The sequence below is a fragment of the Lemur catta genome, chromosome 4 (genome assembly GCF_020740605.2).
Source record: "Lemur catta isolate mLemCat1 chromosome 4, mLemCat1.pri, whole genome shotgun sequence".
NCBI classification, from domain to species: domain Eukaryota; kingdom Metazoa; phylum Chordata; class Mammalia; order Primates; family Lemuridae; genus Lemur; species Lemur catta.
The window spans coordinates 50,258,644-50,285,310 of NC_059131.1; the positions used below are offsets into that span (position 1 = coordinate 50,258,644).

A 26,667-nucleotide genomic window follows, 5' to 3' on the forward strand; every position below is an offset into this window, starting at 1 on the left:
CCACAAATCAGAAAGCCCAACAGGCCTGAGGTAAGAATGTCTGCAGGGGCGGGTACACTTTCCTGACCCGCCCCCCGCCCGCCCTCTCACACACATGAACAGCCCTGTGCTTGCTGTGATCATCTACTCAGATGCCACAAAAGAGTAACAAACTGCCTTGTAAATCCCGTAAAAAAGAACTCTTCCAACAATGCTTTTTCCCCTGGGAAGTGTCCTGATTTTCTGGGGGGTGTCCACTCTTTGGGGAAAGGACTTATGACCAGCACTGGGGGAGCAGCAGGGAGGAGGAGCAGACAGAGGCCTTACTTGCAGGAGGTGACCCCAAAGTCCACAGAAGCGAGGCAGGAGGTGGTAGGCAGTGCTCAGGAGACACTGTACTCCAACCCCAGCAAGTGCCACCAAGCCAGACTCAGCCTCTTGGCGGAAATGCGTGGATACAGGTTGCTGGCTTTGTCCAAGTTGCATGAATTGGCTGCCCCGGAATCTAGCCAGCCTGGTGCTCTTCTCGCTCTTCTGCAGCGATCGCTGGGGCATTAACACACCTGGAAGCGTAAGCAGGAATCGAAACCAAATTCAGAATCACAGAGAGGATAAGAAATGGAAATCTCAAATATAGGTTGTAGATCTAAATACTCACAAAATATTGACAATGTGCTTTGGCCTCCTGTGCCTTGAAAGAGGTCGTCCTCTCCGGTTCCCGCTGTTTCCTCAGGGCCCAGAATAGAGGAACGAGCTAGCATTTTTGGAGCACCTCCCGTGTGTGACACTGTAACTACAGCGTGTCACTTAACCTTCCTCAGTGCTGCGGGAAGGTGTTATTCCACTTGTCCTACTGAGGAAACTCAGAAAGGTGAAGTCACTTGCCCAAGGGCTAATGGCTAGTAATGGCAAACAGACTGTTCAGCCACCTTGATTGAGTTCCGTGCGCAATCGGCTCTCTGCATCCATGGGTTCCGCATCCATGGATTCATTCAACCAACGGTGGATTGAAAATATTTGGGGGGGAAAAAGGATGTCTGTCCATCTATACTGAACATGTACAGACTATTTTTTCTTGCAATTATTCCCCAAATAATACAGTGTAACAATACTTATTAAATATTTACATAGCATTTGCATTTTATTAGGCATTGTAAGTATGGTTTGAAGTAAATGAAAGGATGTACGTAAGTTATATGCAAATATTACACCATTTTATATAAGGGACTTGAGCATTTGTGGATTCTGATAGCTGCAGGGGTCCCGGAGCCAATGCCCTGTGGATGCTGGGGGACCACTGCTGTTTGTCTGCATGTGCTATCTATCTCACTTGTAAAGTAGAAATGAACCTCCATCCCGTTTTGATGGTGTCTGTAGTGTGCCCAGTTCCTGGCCTAGCACACAGGGCACCAAAGACAACAATCTACTCCTGAGGCAGCCTGACAGAGCCGGACGGCTGGGGCAAGGCTCATGACTGGTGCTGCCAACAGGGAGGGAGGGAGCCCAGTGAGGACCCAGGCCCTGTGGTCAGCCAGTCTGGCTCAGTCCTTGCCTCGTGTGACTGCAGGTCACCTTGGTTCCTTACCCTTTCTGAGCTGTAGCCCCTCGGCTGTGACACAGGGACAGCAGGAGGGATCTCTTGCAAGGGCATGAGGGGGCAAGATCTTAGGGCCCTTTTCCTACTCCAGCTCCGCAGAAGCCCCACAAGTCTTCCCCTCACTCTCTGACTCCCAGCATCTCTCCCTGCCTTTCGTCTCTGCCAGAGGCTTGGAAAAAATCACCCCCTTTAGGAAGAGTTGCAGCCAAGACAGAGGGGCCCCCACACATCTCTTTCTAAGGGCCCTACTCGGTTCCCTAGAGAAAGAGCTGAAACTTTCCTCTGTGACCCTCAAAAGACCTCATGCTTTACTTCCTTCTGGGGATTGTCACTGCAGCTTTTGAGCATCCAAAGAGTCCATTTGGAAAGGAAAGTGCGCCAAATAGAGCTCCTCTGAGGAGACCAAGGGTCTTGCAGTTTTAATAATTGTTTTCTGAAACTGTCTTCCAAACTCCACACACACACACACACACACACACACACACACTCTCTCTCTCTCTCTCTCTCTCTCTCTCTCTCTCTCTCTCTCTCTCTCTCTCACACAAACACCCTGAGGTTAAGCAGGAATCAGGAAAACAGCTTGGAGGAAGTACAGCTGTTCCCTCTGAGGAGCTCTCGTCGGGGAGGCCAGGCCTAGGAAGAGGGGGTGTTCCCTGGGAGGTGACACGCAGCATTCCTTTCACGTGAGGCAGCGGAGCCCAAGGAGCTGCTGTCTCCCCTTGGGAACGTGACATAGCCATAGGTGGGAAGGCCTCGCAGAAACAGACCGGGGGCCACACATCCTTCTCCACAGGAACCCCCTCCCGTCCTGTGTGAGAACGCCTGGGTCGGCCGAGGGCCAGCTGTTACCCCGTCTCCGGTCAGACAATCACCCCAAAGTCACGATCTGATAGGATGTGTTTATATTTACATGGTACAATTTTAAAGCAATGACTACATTGGTCATACATATTAGAAACCATAAAAAAAAGTTAAGAACTAAAATGTACATCATACACTTGTATATATATTTTTTACACAGAGGTAAAAAGGCTTATTATAAAAAAAATCAATACAACAGGGTTTTTAGTATACAGGTAAAGAATGAATTATGCTTGAGGCACTTTAATTTGTTAATGTGAGCAAATAGCTTGGGGTGGGGGTCGGGGAAGCTTCTGGACAGAAAATCTTTTGGTTAATGTTTTGTTATCACAGATACAAAAATAAAATCTGAATAATTTCTCTCAAATGATTGACGTCAGTATGGCAAAGCTGACTGGGAAAATACTACACACTGTTCAGCTGCAGTGTGGCAATTAGAGAGACGTATTTACATAAATGTCCCCATGGCTGTCTTTGTGCCCTTAACCACTGCCTTCACAAACCAAAAAGTACACGTGGAGTAAGATTTGCTAGCAAAACTGTTAAAGGGTGGAAAAGGACAAAACGTGAAGGAAGAGAGAAACATATAACAACTAGAGGTGACAATCAAAAAGCAGCTGGGATATTTGTGTTCTTACTGAAATAAATAGGGGCACTTGAACTGAGGTCTAACGAAACATACATTAGTGTTGTGCTTTGTAGAGAGAAGACCCTAGAGAAAGACCCTGAGGAAATGCCTCAGGGTGGGGGAAGATGGTCTCTCAACAGTGCTGGAGTCTGGCTGAAGTTTTCTAGATGTTCTCCAGGCATGGAAGAGGTTCTCTTTTCTTCCATCCATCCATCCAGACAGTTCTCTGCTCCTTTTCCAAACTGGAAAGCCCAAACCAGTTACTCCAACAAATGAAAATGTCTAACCAACTAACTCATAAACACACTGGGTATTTACACTGCTGATCAGACTAAAGAAACACCATGGGCTCTCAGAGGAGCCGAAAATACTCCCATGGAGGTGAGCATGGCTAGCACTTTCCTAATATGATTGGCAGACTGGAAAAAAGTCCCTTTCCTTGAAGACTGATGTCCTGTATGCAAGAAAGAAGGGACAGGGAAAGGGAGGACGGGGGATGGGCCATGCCTTTTGCTGGCCATTACCACGGAAAGATCATGGCAGGAAGAACAGCCAGCATTGACAAGCCTGTCCCCTGTGGTCTCCACGAGGTTCTGATTGTACTATGCTAGGTACAGGTAACCACTCTTCATTTTTCTGCTGTCTTCAATAAGAAGATTTGGCTATCTCTTGCAATATATTAGAAAAATACTCTTTTCCAGATAATTAGAAACCTCCTACGTGGTGAGGCGACAGGTAGAACCAGTCGGCTGACCTAACCATCTGTGCACCCAAAGTGGCAAGTCTGGGTTTGGAGTTGCAGGAGAAGACACTTAGGCATTGGAAGGGTTTTTACATATGGCCTTGTTTTTTCCCCAAGTATAAATGAAGAAATTTGGTGATGTGAAATTGAGTCCAAAGTAACAACAAAAACATAAACTCATGAACAAAATGCAACCCACCACTCCTCAAATATTATGACATTTAAAATCCACCCCCCGACAGTTAATATAAAATAGCCACTGGGGGGGAGGGGAAGGAAGCTCCTATAGTTTTATTCACCACAACCTTAGTGTTTCTCAGTTGGAACTTGTTCGTAGAACACTAGTTTGTGTTTGAGTAAACTATTTGAGTAAACTATTTTGCAAAATAATGAGCAAAATTTCTTACTTCATTAGTGTCATTCTAATATCGTGAAATTTTTAGAAGTGGTAGCAACACAATTTTAAAAAGTTCTACTTTAGGGATAACTGGGGAGGCTCGTAGAAACCTGAAATCCCCTTTCTAGCCCTAGTCCAAGAGGCTGCAATGCAGTTTAAGGAATTTTCCTAATTCTTACAAGTTAATCTGAAGTTAAGGCTCGATTCTCAGTCATTTTATGGGTCAATGTTTTGCATCAGTGAATAATTTCGACAGATTTTTTTCTGGGTGCAGAAAATGATGATGGGCTAAAGATAGAAACTGCAGCTTACATGGGAAATTTGGCTTTAGAAAAGTTAAAGCAATATTGTTTTGTGGTACAAGTTTGTTAACTAGCTCACCTCCTATACATAGTAAGTGACTGCAGGTTTAAATACTTCCGGCAGGGTTTCATCATTCTGACATCACACATCGGCAGGCACCTGATGCTTGCTAGCAACGGGCAAGCTGAACCAAGAGAAAGATAGTTTTCACACTCCTGGGCAAAAATCAACTACAAAACCCACCAAAAATCATTAGTTCCAACTGCAGACGCCTTTGAACTGGAAGAGGTGGGGGAGGAAAGAGGAAATCAACACATGGTAAGACAGTGAGCTTGGTTCCAGATTGTTAATAGTACACGAGAGTCTATGCCGAAGGTTCCTTCCTTAGAACACCGTGTGGGCACGTGAATGGGTGCGTGGCTGACGCAGTGTGGGTGGCTGGGGCAGCGGAGCACATCCGGCAGGTGCCCCTGGCTGGAACGGTGCCCCAAGGAACCAGGGCGCTGGCAGGCCTCTTGCTCTCCTCGCGCCTCGGAGTGGAAGGGGGCAGGGGAGGAGATGACAGTGTGTGGGAGACAACGAGTTCCCCTGCGGTGGTGGATGGAGGGGGAGAAGGGAGGGAAACCGAGTCAGGCGGCGGCTTTGTGCTTCCCGCCGCAGCACCTGCACATCACTCCGCAGTGGTAGCAGGCCCGAAGGGGCAGGTAACAGCACATACAGGGGGCCAAGAAAGACAAGGCAATAAGAGCCATCCACCGGAGGCAAAACTTCTCGTCGCTAGTATCGCACGAGCAAGGGTCTGTATAGTCTCCCTCGGGGTCCGACATACAGTGGTAGAGCATGCTGTCTGCACACCACATACAGCTCACCCGGCGGATGCAAGTTCTCACGGAGTCGGGCGCGTCCTGACAGTGGCCCCTCCGGTTCTCCTCGTGGTTGAACATGTCCCTGCAGTACACGCACCGCGAGCGCTCCCCGTCCTCCTTCCGCCGCCGGGACTTGCCCCGGGGGGGCTGCGTCTTGATCACGCCGCCCCCTCGGCCTTTGGGGTCCTCGCCAAGGCCAAAGTCTGAAGAGTCCACGTAGGGGTAGTTGTAGTCGTGCTTGGGGACCTCGCCCTTGGCGAAGCGCACGTAGGAGTCCGCGTCCTCCGAGGGGTCCGGATACTTGCCCCGGACTGGCGCGTGCCGGTAATCCTCGTACCCCGTCATCCAGATTTTCTCCCGGGGGTTGATGCGCACGATCTCCTCGTCGTCGTCCGGGAAGCTCACCTGGCGGTAGGGCCTTGGCATCGGCTGACCCAGGAGAGAAGACGTTATTTTGTAGCAACAGCAGTAAGAACACCTCCCTCCCGAATCCTCCAAAATGCACCCGTCACCTCCACAGAGGCACTTTTTGTAGAAACTGACCCATCCTGTAAAGACTGAACATCTTGCCCATCAGTCAAAGATGTATTTCAAACTGAGTCTCAAGCCGTTACTGGGTCAGAAAAATCAATTCAATGGGTTGAGACCAGCAATATTTTCCCTTTTCAATGAAGTACTAGCACAGGCAGGAAACTACGCATGTGGCGAGAGTAATGTGATGAGTGCTCAGGCGCCCAGCACACCCTGACGGAGAGGCAGGGCAGGACCTGTCCTCCTAGAACGTCCCCCACCTCCCTCAGGTACTCCCATCCACAGGGTGGGCGCTAGGCTGATTTCTAACAGCTTAGATAAGTTTTGCCTGTTTTTGTACAGTGTGTTCTCTTTTGTAAGACTGGCTGCTGTTGCTTTTTTTTTTTTTAATGAAATAGCATAAGGCTACTGGAACGCACTGCATGTTATAAGGGTAAGTACTGTGTCCTGAAACTTCCTCATCTATGTGTGTGCACTATCTGCGTGCAGGGTCACATTATACGATGCATTTCTCGCTGCAGGTCATGCTCCAAAGGGCAAGAGGGGGATACTAGAAAATGTAAGGCTCACCTTGTAATCTGGTTGGGAAAATATGATGCACAGATAAGAGGAGGGTAAGAGTGAAGGCTCGGACTGCTGACTGCCTGGGTCTGAATGCTGCCAGGATCTCACAGACAGTGTGACCAGACCCAGAGCCATACCCTTAACATTCAGATCCAAACTGCATTCTCCCCTAGGGTGCAAGAGTCTTTTCTCTACTGTTAATCTGGCTACAGTTTACAACAGTACCTTGTCCAAAGTGGCAAGCGCTGAATAAATATTTATTGCACAGATGCATGTAACCCTGCCTTGCTCAGGGCATCTCAGTTGAGGCAGAGAATGAGATTTCCCACCTTCAAAATCCTTTGGACATGAAGAATTTTCAAGGGGCAAGGAACATGGCTCTGGAGTGACCCATTGCAGTCAAATGCTGACTACAAATTTACTAGCGAGTCACGAAGACTTAGTTTCCCTGTCTATCAAGCTGCATAGGACCATTGTGAGAATGAAGAGAAATTATCTAGGCAGAGTGTCAGCTGAAAGCACACAGGATGTACTGGGTGTACCTGTTGCCATATTGTCATTATAATATTGCTATAGAATTTATCACATGGTAATTATTACAGATTTGCCCGTCACTTCCCACCAAGCCGTGAGCTTCTTGAGGATAGGGGCTGTGTCTCACACATTTTGCTTTAATTCCCACCAGACTCTTGTTATCAGTTTCACAGACTTTGGAAAGACCACAATTCTGAAGGATATCAAAACAAATCTTGGGAGCTGACTTGGGCTTTACTAATTTTTGTTTTGGAAAGTAAGGAAAATCAAAAAGTCAGTTTCCATCTACTGCTACCATAATGTGATTTTTAAAAAAGATAAAAGGACATTTTAATGCCAAAATATTAGGATGCACACAATAGAATATTTTAAAGGAGTCAAATAAATCTAGCTTTATGTTAAAAAAAAACAAAAAAACAACAACCCTCACTGCCCCATGTTCCTTTTTTCTCATTTCAAAGCAGTCTAGTGGCCACATCACCCCATGTGGGCACCAGTCCCTGCCCCATGATTTGGGAACCTGCTCCTCAAAGCAGCCACTTGGTAAATATGTGCTGAAATACTGAATTCCAGACTCCAGCTATATCCCTGTGCAAGACCGGGCCTGCAGCCTGCGATGGCAGGGGCTGAGCCAAGTGCGCAGGATTCCTCAGTCCTGATTGCGGCTGTGCTGTCACACAAAGCCAGGATGCCCTTTGCACAGAGGAACACCGGGGGCAGCGCAGCACCCCGGGTGAGGACAGACCTGGCTCTCAGTGTCACTCCACCAGGCGCTCCATCTCTCCTGGCCTCAGCTTCCTCATCTGTAAACCGGGGATGCTGACAACTTGTGGGATAATTTGTGAAGATTCAACCAGATAAAGCATATAGAGGGCTTGGCAATGTGTCTGGCACACAGAAAACTCCGAGTAGGGCTGAGGTGCCCCCATCACCACCTTCGATATGAGGTAGGGGTACAGAGTTGGAGAATGGAAGAGTTCTCGGCTCGGGGCGTTTGGCTGAATGGGAGGAAAGGAGGCCACCCCAGCATCAGAGCCACCCCCCGATGACCTCAGAGGAGGGAGACTGCTGCTCACCTGATCGAGGTGATAGTGGTCCGTGGGGTACGGGTCGTGGAGGTGGCCCAGAGTATAAATCCTCCGGTGCTCACAGGATGTGGGTGAGGAGATTGTCCTAGTAGGTTGTTCCCTCTTCTGAGAGGAGTTAGAAGAACTGTCTGTAGCTGTCTGTTTAGAGGGAGGTAACAAGAGTCAATGAAAAAACTGTAACAACAAAAACCCACATACCAAACCCTAACATGCACTATTCAAATACCGTCTCTTCACCAACTGTGACATCTTGTGGACTTCCCAAAATCCTGAGTTTATCCTGGCCATGGCCGAGAATCTCTGAAGGGCCCGAGTGTCTAAACATGATGTGGCTGGCTCAGCAGGCGAAGAAACCCAGCCACCAGACCCTGTCAAGCTGGGTTTGCTTTCTCAAACGTGGAAGCAGCGACTGGGCTTTGGGTAAAGGGCTCAATACACCAGGCTCTCACTGGTGCGTTCCTGTTTGATCAAGCAGGCTTACCCCACTTGTGGCCCTGGTTGCGAGGTACTATGGCAAGCAGGGGAGATGCAGATAGGCAAAAATAAACCCCAAATGTTTATATGTGGGGTGAATCCCAGCCTGGGAAAGTCTCAGAGGTAAGGGTAACTCTAGGGTATCATAAATACCCTTTCCAGGAAGAAATTTTGTAATCTTTGGGGTTGGAGGCAAGCCTTGGAGATCACTTTAAACTAGAAGTGAGAAGGATGATTGCACAGAACAAAGCCACCCTGTGGAGGTGAGTGGGGAGCTGTTTTTTCTCATCAAGATGACGAGCTATGATTGGAGACTCCAACCAGATCTTTGCTGAGGGTGATCAGCTGTCAGTATGGACGGTACATGCAAATCCCACAGGCACAGGTGGCCTCACTGCCACCCAATATACCACCTACGTGCCACAAGCTCCCAGCTGAGACTTGGAGAGGCAGGCCAGTGGATCCCAGGTGGTGGCCGCTCTACACCCCTCTGGGCCCAGGGGCCACATACTCATAAAGGCTTTGTTAAATACAGCTGGCAACGGCCTTTAAAGCCAGGGCCCCTCAGAATCCCCACCCTTCCGTCTGCTTCCTTAGAGCGACCCCCCCACCCCCTGCCTCCCCACACAACAGACAAAAGCTTTTCCTTGGTATCTGGGTGTCTCACTTCTGGCAAACACATGGGAACTCCTCCTTGGCTGTGCTTCTTACTCTCATCTTCCCTTTCTCTCATTTGCGTATGTCTCTTTTTATTTTAAATGTTGTTCTTAGCCGACATAAATCCTTTTGGGGATAAGGCCAGATAAAACAAATAGACTTATAAAAGTTCTTGTTATCCTCCTCCCCATTCATAAAGTAATATATATTCAGAAAAGTGGGACTACAAAAATTCAGAAAATTGAAAAGACCCATATTTCCATTATGCAGTACAATCACTGTTCATTTGTAAAGCTTGTTGATGTGTGACATCCCTTCAGAGACCCAACCTCCTGGATTTTTCTCTGCTTGCGTTTGGTCCATGTGACGCAGGGCTAGCGCCTGTTTCCGACCCCCTAATCCATAGAGACTGATTCTGATAGGAACACATGGTGCTCTCTGAAGCCATACAGAAAGACTTTTGACAGAGAGGGCAGAAGCTGCTGTCTCCAACACTGTGTTCAGGATCTAAGGGTCCCATAAACCTGGCATTCTGGTGAACACACAGGGAAATGATCTATGTGAGCATGAAGGGGAAGCAGAACCAAGAGAGGGCTCCCAAGGACATCTCTTGAGCTTCTGGATCCAGCCACGCCCAGGATTTCCCACTGATGACAATTCTCTTTTGTAACCTAAGCCAGAATGCACTCAGTTTGTCACCTAGGTGTACTCTATCTTTGCTTCTGGTTCCTTCCTGTGGCAGTAGTTCCACCTGCAACACCTCTGGGCCTCTCTGTGCCTTGCTCACTCCTCCCCAGATGGGGGCAGTGGGCTGGGCATGTGGTCTGCTACTTCCCTCCTCTGCCTCTTGGGAACCACCCAAGGGGCTGACAACACATGCCAATGGCCACTCTTGTCCCGTGTGGTCCACCTGGAGATCAAAGGCCTGCCTCTCCAGAGCCCCCGTGCCTAGGGTGGCAGGTCTATTTAATCCTGGGGTCTGACTCTGGGATGTCACTTCTTGCAGTTGTAAGCCAGGGCTGGCCTCATTAGTATAATAATAGAGTGTCTCCCAACTCTTTTTACTCAATTTGTTTCCCAGTAACAGAAAGACACCAAACTGATACATAGACTTTTTACTTTCTTCCAAACTCAGGCCTGTTCTCCGACTCTCACTGGCCTATGTCTTTCGAGGCGTGCCTCCCTTTTTTATCACACAGGTGACTGCAGATAAGACAGAACAGTAAAGCAAATGATTCTGAACAGAGAACAGTGCCAGATCGTGTGAGCGTAGCCCTGAGCTACAAGCAAACACCACTCCTTAGCACAGCCTGCAGGTAACATGTAAAATACCATCTACATGTCACACCTAGGCACACGGGGACGCCGAGAGATGCGGGATCCTGCCCGTGGTGGCGCACAGTCACTGGCAGAGCTGGGACTGAAACAGTCTCACTGACCACAAAGCCCAGTGAGATTTCTAACGCACCACATCGCTGCCTCTCAAACTCAGGCGCGTCCACTTCCTGTTCCTACTCTGGGAAGTATTTTGTTGAGATTAACACAAAGTACAACTTCTTCAAGTAAGAAGGTGCACCCTGCTGTATACACACTAAGGAGATGAGGGGATGACGTCTCACAATATAAAGGTCACTAAAGATCTCAACAAATACCCTTTGAATGAGTAGATAAGGGCCCTTCAGTGCGATTCAAATCTCAAGAGTTAAATTCTATCCAACATCCATGGTACAGCCATCTATCACAGGTTAGACACTATCCTTGTGTTGAACATTGTAATATGCTCTCAGCATTTAGTTCTCAGAAGCCCAGTTAACATGTGACAGTCACCTCTGTGTTAGTCACGTGTTCACCCTAACGCACCCTACTTTCTGTGACCCATGTTTGGGTTAACAGTGTGTAGAAAGAAAGTCATTCTGAGAAATGAGGCACATGCAGTTTTTCCTAGGATGCGTTAGTCAATCAGAAACGCCACCTTCTGATGCACCCATCCCACCTCCCCGATCCCAGCAACCTCTTCCCACTGCACAGGCAAGTGCAAAGCTCCCTAGACACTGGTCAGAGGATGGAGATTGAGAAAGGCCTTCAATATCTCCTAATCTAATGACAAATTTGTACAAAGGAGCAAGAAGGCCAGAAGACCTCAAGAGGCATCTACAGTCCACTGCCCTGAGGGCAGAGCTGAGGGTACAGCCTTGCCCAGCCTGCAGGCTTCCATGCCCAATTGCTCCAAGTTTGGGGGTTAGGAGAGCATGCAGGAGAGGTTCCATCTGAAGCTGATGCTTATTTCAGATCTATACTATCCGATAAAGCTTGCAAAGAGGTGAGTGTGACCTACAAATGAAAGAAATGTACTATCAGGGCACCTCCAAGGAAGGCAAGGGAAAAAAATATCCCTTTACCCACTGCAACTCTGAACTGGCTCTCCTGTAACTCTGCTGTGGTTTGCACACAGACCACAGAACAGCCGCCCACCCGAGGTATGCCCACCCGAGGTATGCACATACACGCTACAAAAGCAAGATTTGTAAACACCTTGTTATGTCTGTGCACAAGCTACTGACACCTACCAACCTACCAATCCAATAGCTGTCACCTTCAACTGAAAGGCTCGGCAATCCCATGCCCTCTGGCTATGTTTTACACTAGACTTGCTTTCCAGTGGGTGTCTCTGAACTCTCAGGGCTTTGAATTCAAGGAGAACAAAAGCAGAGGTCCTCTGTGACGACTCTGTGCTCAGGGACTTCAGGATCCTAAGAGGGGCAGCTGCAGTAACACATTTCCCAGCATCCTAGAAGAGCAAGGTCAGAGTGGGTGTTGAATGCCTCTTGCTGTGGACAGTGAGGCCAGGCACTGCCATCTGGGAGGTTTTGTGTACCACAATGCAGTGAGCAACAGCCCTGTCACTTGTGAATGTGCCCTCAAACAAACAAACAAACAAACAAAAAAAACCAAAAAAACCTTCTGGGCTCAGACAAAGTAGACTTGAATCATTCTCTGCTAATTATAAGATGTGTGATTTTGGTCAAGTTAATCTCTAGCTCCAGTTTTCACGTCTGTAAAATGGGGCTAAAATCTTCCTCAGGGTTATTGCAAAAATGAAATGAGATTTAAAATTTCTATTTTCTAAACTATGATTGCTGATATATGGGAAAGTTAAAACTTCAAATAATTTATCAAGTGATTCTCTGGATTTTTCTAAGTAAATCATTTCACCCAGAAAAGAAAGTATGATTTACTTTCCAATATTTATACCATCTTTTTTTCATCTTATTGCATCTTTTGCCAGGGTTTACAGCATGATATGGAAAAACAGAGGTAACAGTGCCCTGCTTGTCTTGAACTTGACTTTGATGGAAAAACTTCTAATGATTCTCTATTTGACAATGTTTCTAGATAACTGAAGTGATTATAAAATCCCAAAAGATGTTGGATATCATGATTTTTGGTATCTACTGAGATGAACACACTGTCTTTTCACCTTTAATTAAATTATTAATTAATTCACTTAGAGACAGCCTCTCATTCTAATTGCCTGGCTAGAGTACAGTGGCATCAGCATAGTTTACTACAACCCCAAACTCCTGGGCTCAAGTAATCCTCCTGCCTCAGTCTCCCGAGTAGCTGGGACTACAGGCATGCACCATCATACTCAGCTAATTTTTCCATTTTTTTGTAGAGATGAGGTCTCGCCATATTGCTTAGGCTGGTCTTAACTGGGCTCAAGCAACCCTCCCACTCTGGCCTCTAAAAGTTCAGGGATTATTATAGGTGTGAGCCACCATGCCTGGCTGTAATTTATTTTATTAATGTAGGAATTAAACAGCTAGCTTTTCCAATATAAACCATCTTTGCATTTCTGGAATATATTCTACTGGTCTTTCATTAAATTTATCTTACTAGTATTTGACAATTTGATGTGATTTATCAATATTTTTATTAAAAAAAATAAAGATAGAAGTCTAGCTCTGTCGCCCAGCTGCAGTGCAGTGGCACAATCATAGCTCACTGCAGCCTCCAATTCCCGGGCTCAAGTGAAGCAATACTCCTGCCTCAGCCTCTAAAGTAGCTAGGATTATAGGCACATATCACCATGCCTGGCTAATTAAAAAAAATTTTTTTTTGTAGAGACAGGGTCTCAACTCAGGTTTTGCCCAGGCTCGTCTTGAGCTCTTGACCTCAAGTGATACTTCTGTCTCAGGCTCCCAAAGTGCTGGGACTACAGCTGTCTCCCATACTCTTAAAGATACAGGCCAGAGGTTCCTCAGGTTCCTGTACTGTGTAAATGATTCAGCTCCTCCCGGCTATCTGGATGTGCCCACCGGAAATGTGCTGTGATGCTCCCTGCAGCCCTGGGAACTGCACACAGGTGCGCAGCTGCCTCCTAGGACAATGCTGATGTGCTTTGCCCTCTCACATAAATCCGAAAGTGGGCTCTTTCTACACGCTAATCCTTTCTAAATACGATGTAATTAACCAGCAAGATGTGTAAAGTAGATAAAACATGAAAGTCTGGTTTGTGCCTAACAGCCGGTGCTATTTCAATATGGAAATTGAGCAGGTACATATTTATTAACATGTTAATTCATTCAATATTAAGTACCTACTATATGACAGGTACTGTTCTTAGATACTGGGGATATAACAGTAAACAGAATGGATAAAAATCCTTCATGAGGCAAGCTGGAGACAGGAAATAAATGATTTTTTAAAAAGATTTTTCTTAAAAACTTTGTTTTCAGTTGGGGTATAACATATAAGGTATACAAATCACAAGCATACAGTTTGATTAATTTTCACATATTTATATACCTATATAATCCCAACTAGTATCAAAATATAGAAAATTTTCAGCCTTTCAGAAGGCTTCCTTGTTTTCCTTTCGAAATAACCCTCCAAAGGTAATTATTATTCTGATTTCTATCAATATGTATTTGTTTTTCCAGTTTTTAAACTTTATATAAATAAAATCATATGGAATGTACTGTATCTGACTTCTTTCACTCAAAATTTTATCTGTAAGTTCACCATGTAGTTGAAATTTATCCTTTATGCTGTGTGGTATTCTATATTATGAATATACATTTTTTATCCATTTTCCTGGACATTTTATTGTTTCCAGTTTTGAGATACTGAGGATAAAGCTGCTATGCACATTCTTAAAAAAAAGTTGAAACAGAATTTTAGAAAAAATTGATTTTAATATTATGATAACTTTTTTTTTTTTTGGAGACAGAGTCTCACTCTGTTGCCCAGGCTAGAGTGAGTGCCGTGGCATCAGCTTAGCTCACAGCAACCTCAAACTCCTGGGCTTAAGCGATCCTACTGCCTCAGCCTCCCGAGTAGCTGGGACTACAGGCATGTGCCACCATGCCCGGCTAATTTTTTCTATATATTTTCAGTTGTCCAGGTAATTTCTTTCTATTTTTAGTAGAGATGGGGTCTCGCTCTTGCTCAGGCTGGTCTTGAACTCCTGACTCGAGCAATCCTCCGGCCTCGGTCTCCCAGAGTGCTAGGATTACAGGTGTGAGCCACCGCGCCTGGCCGATAACTTGACAATAAATCAAAATCTGAAGTGCAAATGACACTGAGGTGAGGCTGCCTGGGCTAATGAACTGGCTGTTTCCCCAAGATCGTCAGTGCTGCCTGGTTTGGGTGGGATCTGGGCTGAACGGAGACAGGTTCGTGGCAGGTTGATGCCTTGCACAAACCTGAGGCCAGCCCCCTCCTACTGTCCGGCCTACTTGGTACAGTGTGATCGCTTTCTCCTGGAAGCTTGGCTACTCTTCCCTCTCTTATGGAGGGATCTTGAGTTTACTAGGAAATTCCCAAAGATGCACATGCAACTAACTGTTCGCATGCCCGGGGCCCAGGAATGAGCCTTCTTCATTTGGAAGCTCAAGGAGGGAGGGAAAGAACCAAAAGGCCAGGCTAGCTGAGGAGACAGTTTGCTTAAACTGTCCATCCTGGGCTGGAATTCTGGCTGTGGATCAAGGGCTTTTGGGGGTATTAAGGATGAGGTGGATGCATTTCAAAGTGAAACAAGTCTTTTTGGGACTATGTGCATGCCTTTAATTCCCCTGTGTTTTCTTGCTAAATCTGCTTTTCCAAAATGGGCAGGGGGTGGGGGCAGCGGCAGCTGGCACAGTGCCGAGGGAGAAGAAAGGTGTGCCTGGTGTGTCTTCTCAGGGAGGATGCTCCCACCCAGCACATGGGCCAGATGATGAGAAGGCGGCAACCAGCAATTCCCTTCTCCTTCCTGGGGACGGTGACAGGTGGGGCGAACCCCGCCTCCAGGGCAGCAAGCAAACAAGCCATTTCATCACCCCTGCGTCCCCAGGAAGTCCCCAGGAACACGAAGAAAGCACAAAACACAGAGAACCAAGCCCTGTCTGAGCAGCCATTTCAGGAGGTCACCAGGCCTACATGTTTTGAGTAAGGTATAGTACAGACAATAAAGAAATTGCTTAAGGAGCTACCCTGTATCATCAGGCGTCATGCAGACTGTTGGGCAATAATAGAAAACCTCAGGCCCGACTAGGCCATACATCTTGCACAAAGTCATTTAACTTCTTTGGGCCTCAGTTTCCTCATGTGTAAAACAAGAGGGTTGTACTAGGTGATCTTCAAGGTCTGTTTGAGCTCTAACAATTTTATGTGTAACCCTTCTCTCCTGCTCCTAAGAACACTGCAGGTTAGAGGAGTTTGACTCAGCCTATTGCTCAGCTGATTTAAGAGCTACAGGATTTAGTTTGATTAAGTAGAATTTCTGCCTTGTCTATGGATGCTGCTGCTATTTTAAATTTTTTAAAGGTGGATAAACTAGTCGTTATGACCATATTTGCATTATTTTTGCTGCAATCTACCACTAGTATTTCAACAGCTGACAGAACCAGAGCAATATCCTTCTGATTACAAGGGATTCTCATTTTATATTAGAAAAAGGTATACACAACCCCTCCCCCATATTGTAAATATAACCATTGCTCTCCCCCTTGGGCTGGGAGTGCCTCAAAGGCTCTGGGCTGCTCAGGTTGTTTGGATGAGCTGCGAGCCTTTCCCCTCCGCCTCTACTGGCACTGACAGACCTCTCTGGCCAATCTTTCTCCTCTGGCAAACAGGAAGTTGCCAGCCATTCTGTCAACAGGTCTTTGGGAACAGGTAGCTCCACTCACCTGTCCTGAGGGCCTACATTGGTTTCAGGTGTCCTCTTTCAAAGAGGCAAGCAGATCAGGAAATAGGCTAGAGCCATGCTCTTTTATAATCCCAGCTACAAGGTAGTTGCTGGGGGTGGAAAAGAGATGACTTTGTCCTAGACTCTAGGACGTTTATCTTTTCTCTAGGACCTAGAGGATTCTTTCATTGTGAAAATGGCAAAAACAATTAAAACAAAAATTTTACATTTCTAAATTTTGAATTTAGATGACTTTCTGTTATGAAAGAAAAGGAAACTTTTGTAAACCCACAGCTTGGATTCCCTGGAAGGACCAAAGGGTTGGGAACAGGAAAGGCCGGGTTTCAGGTAACCTGAATATGTACTCTGTATGAATTAGTAAAATGGAAATAATTGTGTTTTACTATCCACAGCTTAAAAAGATGAGATGATATCTATGTAAGTGAAGCAAGACACAAGTGGGAGGGCTAGCGAAATGCCTTTGAGCTTCCTGAACCTGAGAGCATTTCAAAGCTTTTGTTTGATCCTTAGACATTTAATTAATTTAGCACTATAGGTATTACAAGTTGAATAAAAAGATCCTCTTCTTACAGTGCAATGTGAGCTTGATAGTTATTGTCATTTAGAAGATAAAGGAGCTCTCCCTCCCCCATCTTCTGAGACCTTCCACACCACCCCAGCCAGTGCTGGGTCCCAGCCAGCAGTGGTTAAGGGGTGTGCTTCTCCCTGGGTCAGCCCTGAAGCGGAAGGCTGCCCTACCGAAACATTTTTGCTTTTCTTAATAAACCACCATAGGTCAGTGTCACTAGTTAAACTTTGTAGAAGTAATTTATTTCTTAACTATTTTCTCTTTTACTTACCGCTCCCCACCTTATTCCCAATCCCTTACTTCCAAAGGTAAAGACAGAAAGAGAACATTTTTGATCAACTGATCTTCTAAAACGAGACTGGGGCTTTGAAACGGACAGGGAAACCTCATATCTCCACTAAAGAGACAGCTGAGTTTTTAAGCCAATGCACCAGCTGAAAAGTCCAGCATTTAGGCAGTTCTGCCAGTAAAGGAATCTGGTATATTGAATATGTAAAATTTGCTGAAACATATTGGATAAATATTTCCTTTCCTTAAACTTCTCTGAAAGGCAGAGAAGTTTGCAGATTGTGGAAGCAAGCACCATTCACTTCATCTTTCTGAGCCTTGGTTACTTTATCTGCAAAAATGGCAGTGTACCTCACAGGGTAGTTGTGAGGACCAAATGCAGTAACATATGAGGAGTGTAGTGCTAAGTGCCAGGGACAGAGCCGGTTCCACCCCAAAATCCTCTTCCTTCCCTTCCCTTGGGCCAGTGAAGAGAGACTTGAAGGAATTATATTCACCCAATAAAGTTTTGCACTCAAAGGATCAGTGATACAGCTAACTAAAAGCAGAACCAAGTTTAGAATTCAAGCCTCTCCTCACACTCCAAACTCCACAAACTCATTGATCACATACCACCTGCCTTTTAAAAAAACACTCCTTACAAAATCAGCAAATGAACCCCATTTGTTAAACAATAGGTAGATTTACCCTCAGCTTTAATGTTTGTTGGGGATGGAGTAGGTGGAAAAAACGCTTCAAGAAAGGGAAAATGTGCTATTCTTTACTCTTCTCCTGTAAATGAAGCTTTGATAATTACAAAATTCAATGAATTCACTTTTTTCCACTTAATCAAGAATGAAAAAAAAAAAAAAACCACAACTTCCAAACACTCAAAAGCTCATCTAGGACAAAACAAACTGCTTCTGGGTGCTTTAGTTCTAACCATGTGCTCTAGTCATGCTTTAGAGAACACCTGGGGTGGATGGGAGGGGTCCGGGATGTCATTAGGGACAACTGCTCTGAATAGCCAGAAAGTCATAAAATGCAGCTTGTAATAAACAGGATGTCAAGGGTTCAAGCATAGGGCATGAGGAAGGACCAAGTTTTCCAGTGTGGGCAAAACATGGCTTGAAGCGGCTGCTGCTGCAAAAGACAGGGCATTTTTCCTGTAAGGAGGACTGCCTGCCTGAAGAAACAAGGTACAGCGAAACACCAAAACATAACCCAAAACCAGCCCTTTTCAACTGGGTTCTGGGAAAGCATTAAGCCCCACACAAAATGCTGTGAATGACTCTTCTTTATTCTGCAAAGGATGGTACACAGTTGGCACCATTCTAAGTGCACAGAAGAGAAGTTAATTCATTATATACAACGGATGCCTGACAGTGCTGGGGCTTAACTAGGAATCCCAGTTGAGAAGGGTTGCCCAATTCCAGGAACAAAATACTCTGGTGGTAGTAGAAACCTAGACGCTGAAAAAAAAAAAAAAAAAATCAAAACTTTATATATGGCAGGGGCCCCTATGGTCAAGCTTTGAGTTGCTACTTTGGGGACCTCGAGATTACAACACTCAGCAGGCTCTGGGTCCACCACAGGAACGGTTCATGTGGGCACTGGTCACACATTTATCCTCTTATCTCTCCCCTTTCCAACGTGGGTCCAAGAGAATTCTGAAATGTAACTCTTACATTTGATTGTTGTTTTAAAAATAGAATAGCTGAAATATCATGAATGTAATTATTCAACCGAGGAAAAGAAAAACAGCAGTGGTGAACTGGGAAGGTTGGGAGATGGGGTTGGTTGTTCTTCCGCCACGATCTAGCTGTGTTGTGTGTCTTAGGCAAGTCCTCAATCTGACTGAACTGCTTCTGTGACTGTGTGTGTAAAATGAGGTAAATCCTACTTCTTCGATAGGAGGAAGGAGCCTGGATGAGATGAACTCCTGATCCCTTCCAATTCCAAGACCTGCAATTCTAAGGACTTGGCATATCTACAACCACCTTCACCCTCTAGCAAGCCAGACAATTCCAGCTAACTTCCGCCACCCTACCTTTAATGTGCCATTCTTTACCTAGTGGATATACTGCTTCCCAATATCAGGCCAAGAATACAGTGACAGCCACTGTGAAGTGCCCAGAGCTGCAGAACACAACCTCTGCTGAGTCTCTTCAATCTCCTTAAGCCCCCAGATGTGGAAATCAGGATGGCTGTAACTCAGGTGTCTCTCTCGACTCCTTTTCCCTTGACTCCCATTCTGAGAAAGCCCCTCTCATTCTTCGGTCTTTTCTTTTTTAAAAATCAAAGCAACACATGGATAGCGTTTAATAAATCAAATAGCAGCCCCTTAGTCTTACCTTCCCTATTCTCAGCTTCTCACTCTGCAGAGAAACGCATTTTCAATTTTTATGGCTCTTCATTCTGGTATTTCTCTCCATTTGTAAAACACTATGGTTCTACTACTATTTCCTGATTTTCAGATTTAGATTATTTCAGGAGTACTTCTTATGGAAGATGAAGACTTAGCTGTTTAATATACCCCCAAGTTATCTTCTTATAAAGCAAATATTAATATGTCTCTAACCCCCAGTTTAGAGCCTGAGTCCAGCCACTCAGCACAATGACAGCTGAAGCAATGACGACTGACATAGATTCTAGATTAGCCTGCTCTAGAAGTATGCATATACCACTGCAGCTGCATTCTCCCAAGATGATTTAAAAATTGTCCTTGTCTATCTCTGAAGATGCTAACATTTAAAAATGATTTTAGAATTCTGCAGCAGTAAATAAACGACTAGGTTTTAATGGACCAAACCCTACCAACAGGAGTTTGGGAAACTGTTCATTAAATGACCATAAAACCTGGAGGCTCTCCAGTTCTCTACAAGCCATTTTCTCCACTCCCATGCCCCATACCCAATAACGCCCCCTTTCCTTGCCGGCTCCAAACCCTCTGGCCCTAGGGTCCTCAACTGCAGGGCTCTGGGAGAAAGTTGGTCCCAGGCTAGAGAGCAAATCAGCTCAGCTTACCCACACAGCTAAAGTTCTCATAGCTCAGGTTTACATGGACCTCTTCAAGACATGCCAGTTACCATAAGTACAACAGGGAATGAACTCAGGAGCTTTCAACTCTGTCCCTCTCAAGTCTCCCCAGCCTGGAGTGGAGGGAAAGCTGTCCATTGGAGGCACCAAGAGTATGCTAACTCTTAGCAATGGCAAAACACTCCCCTGCCACAGAATGCTAACCTTTTTCTGTTCCTGTTGTTGCTTTATATTCTTTGCATTATTTGGCGTACAGATTTGTACCAAATGGCTCAGATGCTGGGATTCCTTCATAAATCCATATTTAATGCAGGCTACATCCTTGCCACCTAGGTGTCTGTCCTCAACTGGATTCACTATTGTCAGTGGGGTCCCCCATGGAGCAGAGGGGGCTATGAAGGGACCCTGCTACAAAGGAGAGTTGATGGGAGGGCAAGGAGAAAGCTGAGCAGACAAAAGCTTACTGTGAGTGAAGACGGGGAGCTCAGATCTTAACTGTAGACTGAGTAGAGAACACAGCTAAAAAATATAATATGAACCTACTGAGAAGCCCTCAAAATCACCCACCTTTAACTAGTCCCTAAGGATAACAATAAAGCAAATGAATAAAATATGAAAACCTAAGATTGTTACTATACTCATCCGGGGTTCATATTATCAGTTTATTGAGCACCTAGAGAGCAAAGCTTTACTGGGTTGTAGAGGCTACAATGATGAATAACCTGCTTATGATCTAATTAGATGAAGACTCATTCATTCAGCAAATAAAGTATGAAAGAAAAAAAGAAAGGGCAGGCTTTCCAGTGGCAAGAGAGAAATAAAAAACATTGTACAGTGGTAAAGTCTAGGCAAAAAGAAAAAAAAAAAAAGAGAGAGAGAGAGAAATAAAAAAAGTGCTATGGTATTTTAAAGGAGAAAGAACAATCATGACTGCTTGAGGGAGACATATTAGGAAACATGAATGCAATATATAGGCCAAAACTCAGAAGGTCAGAGCAGTTTCTGGCAGTGGCCCACGCAGAAGAGATGTGTACAGGCCTGGGCTGGGGTTAGTGAGATGGGCAGGAGAAGCAAGAGGAGGCTGCAGGGGCAGCGGTCCCGGCACCTGGCAGCAAAGCGCAAGGCAGAGCACTTTCCTCCGAGGCATGCAACGTGGTTCTAGAAGTTAGGACAAGCTGATTTGAAGGATAACCATGAGAACTGGGAAAGTGTGAGCAGAGACAGCCACACTTTTGTGAAAATACAAATCTAAACAACCACTCCTTGGGGAGGCACCCCTTCCCCCAGGCTTTACTCCTAAAGAAGAAGAACATTAATTAAGGAGTGCTTGTGCTCTTGTGCATCAATATATTGTTCACAATATCCTGTTTTCCTCCTAGCCCCAAGGAATCTCCTGAAACAGAGGGAAAACTCGGGCTCCAGTGGCAGAAACAGAAAAAATAACATGCTTGGTTCTTCAAGTTACAACTCTGAAGGTTTTCCCACACATGCTGCTCTCTTAGAAAATTATTATCATTCTGATCCATCATACATTTTAAGAGGATCTTATCACCATTTATAACCCTTCTCTGATAAATGAGTTCCAAGTTCTAGATATAATATCTGTCTTACCAATAAGTTTCAGAACACAACAGAACTTGGGAAACTGTAGTCTACACAGGAGTTAAAGCAGTTGCTTGTGTCCTTGGCTCTGGGTTTCAGACATCTGTTTTAGGGCAGAAAGTCTAATGACAGGGAGCTCATGAACGAATGGGAACCTGGTCTGCAAGCCCCGGACGACCCTCCCATTTTCTCATGGCTGTGTTCCTACTAGTTAATGGCCTATGACTGGGCTTTTCTTGGTGAAGGGAGGTACTATTATTCATTGGTCCTTGTTTGTAAACAAATGGAATGAAGGCAATTGATCACACACATCAGGGCCTACATGGAATGCAATTAATTAAGTGAGTTTCCAAGTGTCTGGAAGCAGCAGGGCTGCTTCTAAACTTTCTTCCAAGCATTTATTTGGTGTTACCCTGGAGTAGCACATGGATCCCCTGTGGATTAAAGGGCAAAACCAGGAGGGATTCAGGCTTCCACCATCCCTTTCACTCTTGCTCTCTCCTGATTCTATAAATCACTTCTGGCAGGTAGCTGGGAAGCAGCAGCGAATGACAGTTTTGCTCTGGAGCACAGGAAGCCACCTTTTAACCCGCCTGCTGTTGTTTGTCTCTCGAAACGTGACAAAGGAACAGATGCAAGCAACATGCCAACTGTTGAGAGGATCTGCTCGGAGCACTATAGGAAACCTGTTCAGAGCCACATCACACCAGCCGCTCCAAGGAAGGACAACTGAGTTCATTTCCTGAAACCCCTACGCATGCTCTGTTCATGTCAGGTTGGGATTGGCAATGCTCAGGCAACTCAGCGTGCACACTCCCGCTTCCACCTTCGTCCCTGTGGCTCCCCGGTCTTGAAGCCCCTTCCTGAACCTCGTTCAAATGCCACTGAGGTCCAGTCCAGCCTCGCCGCACACCCCCTCCCCCCAAAGTCTTTTCTGACCCCATGCTGCTCTCTCATCTCTTGACCAGACTACTTTACATGGTGTGTGCCAGTCTCTAAGCCCCTCATGGGGCAATCTCATCTCTGTAAACCATCTTGTATCTCCTTAAGGGTTGGAGCCAAGGCTACATACCTTCGTATTCCCAAAGGAATAGTTTTTCAAATCACTAGTTGCAAACCATGAGTGTACTGGTAAACACATTTAATGGACTGCACCCAGTATTTTAAATTATAAAATAAAAACTTACAAAAGACACTGAGGAACTATAAAGTGGATATTAGAGGACACTATGAAATTCCTATTAATTTTCCTGGGATAGTAATGGTGGTGTGGTTGTATAGGGGAATGCCTTATTTTTTTAGTTTTAATTATTTTTATTAGAATTTATTTTTTGGAGCAGTTTTAGGTTAACAGCAAAATTGAATGGCAGGTACAGCAATTTCTCATATATTCCCTGATCCCGCACATGCACCAGCTAGCTCTCTCATTACTGACTGCTCCACCCCCACCCAGAGTGGTACGTTTGTTAGAATCGATGACCCTATACTGATATATCATTATCACCCAAAGGTTACAGTTTACATTAGTGTTCACTCTTGGTGGTGTACATTGTATAGGTTTGGACAAAAGTATAATGACATGTATCTACCATGATAGTATCATACAGAATAGTCTCACTGCCCTGAAATTCTTTTGTGAATACCTTATTTTTAGGAGATGCATGCTAAAGTACTGAGGGGTAACTTACTTTCAAACGATCAGCAGATAATATCTGTGTGTGTGTGTGTGTGTGTGTGTGTGTGTGTATGCATGTGGGCCCACACCTATGTGTATAAGTACACACACTCACACAGATCAAGCAAATGTGCCAAAATGTTATAACTGTTCCATCTAGGTGTAGGGTATCTAGGTATTCACCGTATTATTCTTTATATTTTTATATTCTGTGTGTTTGAGAAGTTTTATAATTAAAAAAAAAAAGGAAGAAAATGAAATAGAGAAAAAAGTCAGAATGCAGAACATGAAGTACTACTTGGTTCCAGGTATCTTTTGATGCATGTGTGTGCTGGGTCACAACATAAATGCATTTCTTATTGTGGCTCAAGGCTCAGAGCACAACAACAACTTGCTGCTCCAAGCACACTGTAGGCTTTCAATGAACTATCTGTTAATTAACCTCTAGAAGAACAGGATTTAACTAAAGAAGCAAGCTGAGAAATCATTTTGTCCTCAGTTACATCCCATTAACTCAAACTGTGTCAAAACATCTAGACCCTTACCCGCCTCAGCACACTTGGGCCTAACCTTAACTCAGCCTTCAGGCCTTTCTTATCAGACAGTTAATTACTCATCAGGAAGAGTACTTCTAGCTTTTCCCCTATGCCAGGGAAAGTATGCTAACAGAAGACCCCAAGGAGGGTGAGCAATTGTCCTAGTTTACTTGGCATTGAGGTGTTTCTCAGGACTAGGGACACTTGGTGCCAAAACGAGACAGACCTGGGCAAACTAGGGTAGTTGGTCGCCCTAAATCTGAGAGACGACTTTGGGAGAACCTTGGACAGATCCGGGAGCGCTCACACTGTTGTGCTGCGTGGCAGATGGCAGCCCTGCAGTGTGAGCAACAGGGCGAACCAGGCAGGAAGATGTGCGCCAAGACAGAGATCTCTCTAATGGCTTCCAAACAGCAACAGCAAATGCCACATTGCAAAGTGTCTCCCATGCCCTTAAACAGAATCTTTCTCTGATTATTCATCAACTAATCTGGAAAGCAAAGGACAAAGGACACTTACTGTAAAAACGTCATCATCACCAAGCTCAGCTTCATTATGGATGGTGGAAGATGATGTTGTTGATCCTAAAAAGACAAAAACGTAATAAAAAGTGTTTCCCAAGAGGATAAGTTAAAACCAATCATTTAAAAAAAAGAGTATTTTAATAAAACCACATTCCTTTGTGCATGTGAATCACCAGGAGAAACATGTTACCTGGGAATTAAGTGCTTTTAATTTATCTTCTTTAATTGACTCTTGCCAGGATGCTCCCTAAATTAACTTTGCCCAGTGTTGTTCCCCATTCATCTCTCACACTTCTGCACTGGCCACTGGAGAATACGCACACAGAGGGGCACCATGCAAGGGGTGAGAGGAGAGCCTGCCCACTCCTCCAAGGGGCACGTTGAGTGGCTTTTGTAGTGGCCTTGAGGTCCCAGCTTTGTAGTGGGAAGACTGGACTGGGAGCCTCCATGTTAGACCCGCCACAGTCTCGCCGTACGAATTGGGCTCAGCTTCTCTGGCCTTTTCATTGACCAACGAGGGAGCTGTATGCCTGCCTCCAGCTCCGAATCCATATACTGTATTCTAAATTCCAGGTTGTGGGAGCCAGTGGCCAGACAAGGAGCTTTCCTCTTGCAATACCAGGGCACCACTGAATTTTCTTTGCTTTATTAGACAAAATTAAGGCTCTTTTAAGAAAACCCAGCTTATTCCCATCATGGAACCAAGTGGTCTTTAGAATTCAATTTATTTACTTATTCACCTTTTTCTTCATTCGGGTATGCAAATCAGTATAACTGTCCCACTTTACCCTGCAATAGCACCCAGTAATGTGTGGATCAACTTAAATGACCAAAAGAAAAACATATTTAAATTTGCATAAGTGACAGATATCCCAAAAGAGAAATTTATTCTCTATCTTTTCCTTTTCTAGGTTAGGTCTTCTAAAATCCACATTTAGAAAATATTTTGTTATTATATAAAATTGAAATTAAAAGAATTGCTTAGAAAGGGATGAAATACTTAAATCTCCAACAAGACATTGCAGGAGGAAAAACAACAGTCCCATAATACCCTCTGTGCAATTCCTATTGGTCAGTCTTTCAGGATTTTTCTTTACTCTTTGAATTAGTCCAATCAATCAATGTTTAGGCAAGTTTGATAGACAACAGCTAGGTAGAATGTACATAGAGAAAAAATTATAAGTAGGAGAATCACATTTTGTTTGTACCTTCAGTGATTAAGCACATGGAGACCACACAAACTTCTATCAATAATACAGGAGATATTTTCTCTCTAAACATTTAAAAACTATTATTTAAAAACATTTTAGGCCAGGCATGGTGGCTCATGTCTGTAACCCCAGCACTTTGGGAGACTGAGGTGGGAGGATCACTTTAGGTCAGGAGTTTAGGATCACTTTAGGTCAGGAGTTTAAGACGAGCCTGGGCAATATAGCAGGACCCTGTCTCTACAAAAAATAGAAAAATTAGCTGGGTGTGGTTGTGTGTATCTATAGTCCCAGCTACTTGGGAGACTGAGGTGGGAGGACTGCTTGAGCCCAGGAGTTCAAGGCTGCACTGTAGTGGGCTATGATGGTGCCACTGCACTCCAGCCTGGGTGACAGAGTGAGACCTTATCTCAAAAAACAAACAAAATAACATTTTAAATATTTGCCACTTATGTAAAACCTATAAGGTGAACATTAGTTTTTATTATTTCCTTTTGGCTATCTCAGGGTTGCTGTTTATGGATTCATGTTCTAACTAGAATTGTCTTACTGCTGATTATAATAATGTTAAGTGATTTTTCTAAGATTTGTTTTAATCTCTTCCCCCAAAACCACTAATGAAAATGATTTCAGAACACTTTTATTTTTTAAACAAATGAAACATACATTCTTTTGTGACTCACTTCCCCAAATTCTGAATTTGACATTAACATGCCTTGCTTCATATTTCCATATTCACAGGGCCCTGGCTATGGCACCTTTAACCTGCTGATTTGATAACAGAATGTGAAGTGGAGAATTTGTGTGTTTGCATCTGTGGACTCTAGCTAAGCCC

General features: G+C 44.8%; 1 protein-coding gene across 1 annotated transcript in view; it reads right to left on the minus strand.

The window, feature by feature from the left end:
- Window positions 1-2,455: 2,455 nt before the first annotated feature.
- The window catches only part of SPRED2 (sprouty related EVH1 domain containing 2), a 109,376-nt gene continuing 85,164 nt past the window's right edge, over window positions 2,456-26,667 (minus strand). Inside the window, exons 4-6 of the mRNA XM_045549743.1 lie at window positions 24,620-24,684; window positions 8,079-8,228; window positions 2,456-5,802 (exon numbers count right to left, since the gene is read on the minus strand). Coding sequence (XP_045405699.1) covers window positions 5,137-5,802; window positions 8,079-8,228; window positions 24,620-24,684 — 881 coding nt within the window. The 3' untranslated portion in view covers window positions 2,456-5,136. The remainder of the gene's footprint in view (window positions 5,803-8,078; window positions 8,229-24,619; window positions 24,685-26,667) is intronic.